This window comes from Meleagris gallopavo, unplaced genomic scaffold (assembly GCF_000146605.3).
Source record: "Meleagris gallopavo isolate NT-WF06-2002-E0010 breed Aviagen turkey brand Nicholas breeding stock unplaced genomic scaffold, Turkey_5.1 ChrUn_random_7180001851150, whole genome shotgun sequence".
NCBI lineage: Eukaryota > Metazoa > Chordata > Aves > Galliformes > Phasianidae > Meleagris > Meleagris gallopavo.
In genome coordinates this window covers 1-2,232 of record NW_011118103.1, presented here as the reverse complement: position 1 = coordinate 2,232, position 2,232 = coordinate 1, and the positions used below count along the sequence as shown (strand labels likewise).

The 2,232-nt window shown below is 61.1% G+C and overlaps 1 protein-coding gene across 1 annotated transcript; it reads left to right on the top strand.

Annotated features, from left to right (window-relative positions):
• Positions 1 to 85: 85 nt before the first annotated feature.
• LOC104915781 (all-trans-retinol 13,14-reductase-like) lies at positions 86 to 2,183 on the top strand. The gene is made up of 3 exons (XM_010726701.3): positions 86 to 512; positions 996 to 1,237; positions 1,886 to 2,183. Exons 1-3 carry the CDS (start codon positions 101 to 103, stop codon positions 2,135 to 2,137), a joined length of 906 nt encoding a protein of 301 aa, XP_010725003.2. The 5' UTR covers positions 86 to 100; the 3' UTR covers positions 2,138 to 2,183.
• The last annotated feature ends 49 nt before the right edge of the window (positions 2,184 to 2,232 follow it).

The following is a 2,232-nucleotide window of genomic DNA, read 5'->3' as shown; positions in this document are numbered from 1 at the left end:
TGAAAGCAGGTATCCGCATCCCCGTACCGCCCCCAGGAAGCCCCGGGACCTTCATCCTCGAGCTGCCACGGGACCCCCGTACTTCCCCGGGGTTCTCCGGATGCCCCGTTCCTATTCTTCCCCAGGATGCCCCGGGACCGCCATCTCCATATCCCCCCGAAGTGCCCCATGCCCCCCAGAAGTGCCTCCCGTGCTTCCCGGGGTGCCCCCTCCCTACGCTCCCCCAGCAAACCCCAAGACCCCCACTCCCGGCGCTCCTGTCCCCATGCCATCCCAGCACCGAAGACATTTTGGGTGCCACCCCCCACTGAAGATCCCCCATCCCGCAGTTTTCTCTCCAGAAAAAGTCCCAGAGAAGCTCGATGCCATCGTCATCGGCAGCGGCATCGGGGGGCTGGCGGCGGCCGTGCTGCTGGCCAAGGTGGGCCGGCGGGTGCTGGTGCTGGAGCAGCACGGCAGGCTGGGGGGCTGCTGCCATGCGTTCAGCGAGAAGGGCTTCGAGTTCGACACCGGTACGTGTGGGCACGGGGAGGGCAACCTTTTTGGAGGGGACCTGGCCGGTCGGCTGGCACCCATAGGGTCGCGCTGTGGTCCCAGTGGGACGAGCGGGGGTGGATGGCAGAGCTGCCTTTGCCCCAAATCCTCTTTCTGTTGGAGGACGTGGCGGCGGTGCTGCCCATAGCGGTGCTGGCGCTGTGGCATGCCCTGCTGGCGTGCTACAGGAATGGGCCCAGAGCCCGCAGCATCCCCTGCACAGGCAGGCCCCCAATGAGCTCTGGGTGCCCGTCAGCCCGTACACGCTTAATTATTTACAGCAGCTCAGCACGGGGTTCTATTAATGAGTACCCACATTCTTAATATGCAGTGCTGAGCAGGTGGGTTTCCCTCGGAGCGCGGACTCTGCACCCCAAGTGGGGGGGTGGGGGCTGCAGTGTAGGAAGAAGCAGCACCCCCAAATCTCGCGCACACACGACTTAACGCAGCGTTACTCCCAGGGATCCACTACGTGGGGCAGCTGCACGACGGCTCGCTGTGGCGCTTCCTGGTGGACCAGCTGACGGACGGGCAGCTGGAGTGGGCCCCCATACCCCCCACCTTCGATGCTGTGGTGCTGGGAGAGCCCGGCCGCGACAAAGCCATCCAGCTCTGCACCGGGGCCAGGACTTATTTCAACAGGCTGAAGGAGCAGTTCCCCGGTGAGGAAGCCGCCATCGATGAGTTCAAGCGGCTGGTGAAGGTAATGGGGCCGTGGGGCTGCGCTCACAGCGCTTGGCTCCGCTCTGGCTCACGTGCTCCTTTCTAGGGGGGGGAAATTCCTGCCCTGTGCCAGCCCGGGGGCAGCTGTTTGGCAGTGGCACAGCGCAGCCATGTTGCTCAACATGTTGCACCCGGAGCTCCTAACCCTGCTCAGAGGGTGTCCATAAGGCACTCAGCTGTGCTCTGAGTGGGGCACAGGGGCACAGAGCCTTGCAGCCCCCACATTTGTGGGACGATGCTCCAGGACTTCCTGGGTTATCACGATTAATATCACGTGGGGTTAAAGTGGGATGTGCGCTCTGTCACCCCTGAGAAATGGGGCTACGCCTTGGTGGTATTTTGTAGGGTCAAGTGCTCTCCTCCCCACAATGCTGCAGATTCACATCACTGCCATTTCCTAAGCAGCAAATAAAGGGAGAAATCCCATTTTGCATCCATCCCTCGGCTCCTTGCGGCCTCCCCAGAGCAGGGGATTAACCAAAGGTCCCCAAGGGGGTCCTAAGGTGGCCTAGGGGACCCCAAAATGGCTCAAGGGTTTCTCAGAAGTTCCCAAGGATTCTCAAGATGATCTCAGGAATCCCTAAAGGTCCTCCCAGTGAGCTCTGCCCATTGCTCTCCTCTCTTGCAGAGTGTCACCACAGGGTTCTGGGTTCTGGGTGTGCTAAAATTGCTGCCGCTGCCACTGGTGCAGCTGCTGAGCCGCTCGGGGCTGCTGTCCCTGCTCAGCCCCTTCTGCCGGATGAACTCACGCAGCGTTAAGGACGTGGTTGACGGCCTCACCACCAACGCCAAACTCAGGGCCGTGTTCAGCTACATCTTCCCCACCTACGGTATAGTGCCAGGGTGCTGGGGCACGCCAGAGCAAAGTTGGACCCTTTAAGAGCAAAAACGAAAGGCTTCTTATCTTCTCCTGTCCCTTCTTTTCCCTTTCCCTTCCTTTCTCTTCTCTCACCCTTTTTCTCCTTTCCCTTGCCT

Coding starts and splice junctions, on each gene's coding strand:
- LOC104915781 (XM_010726701.3), top strand. CDS start 101: ATGCCCCGTTCCTATTCTTCCCCAGGATGCCCCGGGACCGCCATCTCC. Junction 513..995: donor GGGCTTCGAGTTCGACACCG/GTACGTGTGGGC, acceptor CGTTACTCCCAG/GGATCCACTACGTGGGGCAG. Junction 1,238..1,885: donor AGTTCAAGCGGCTGGTGAAG/GTAATGGGGCCG, acceptor CCTCTCTTGCAG/AGTGTCACCACAGGGTTCTG.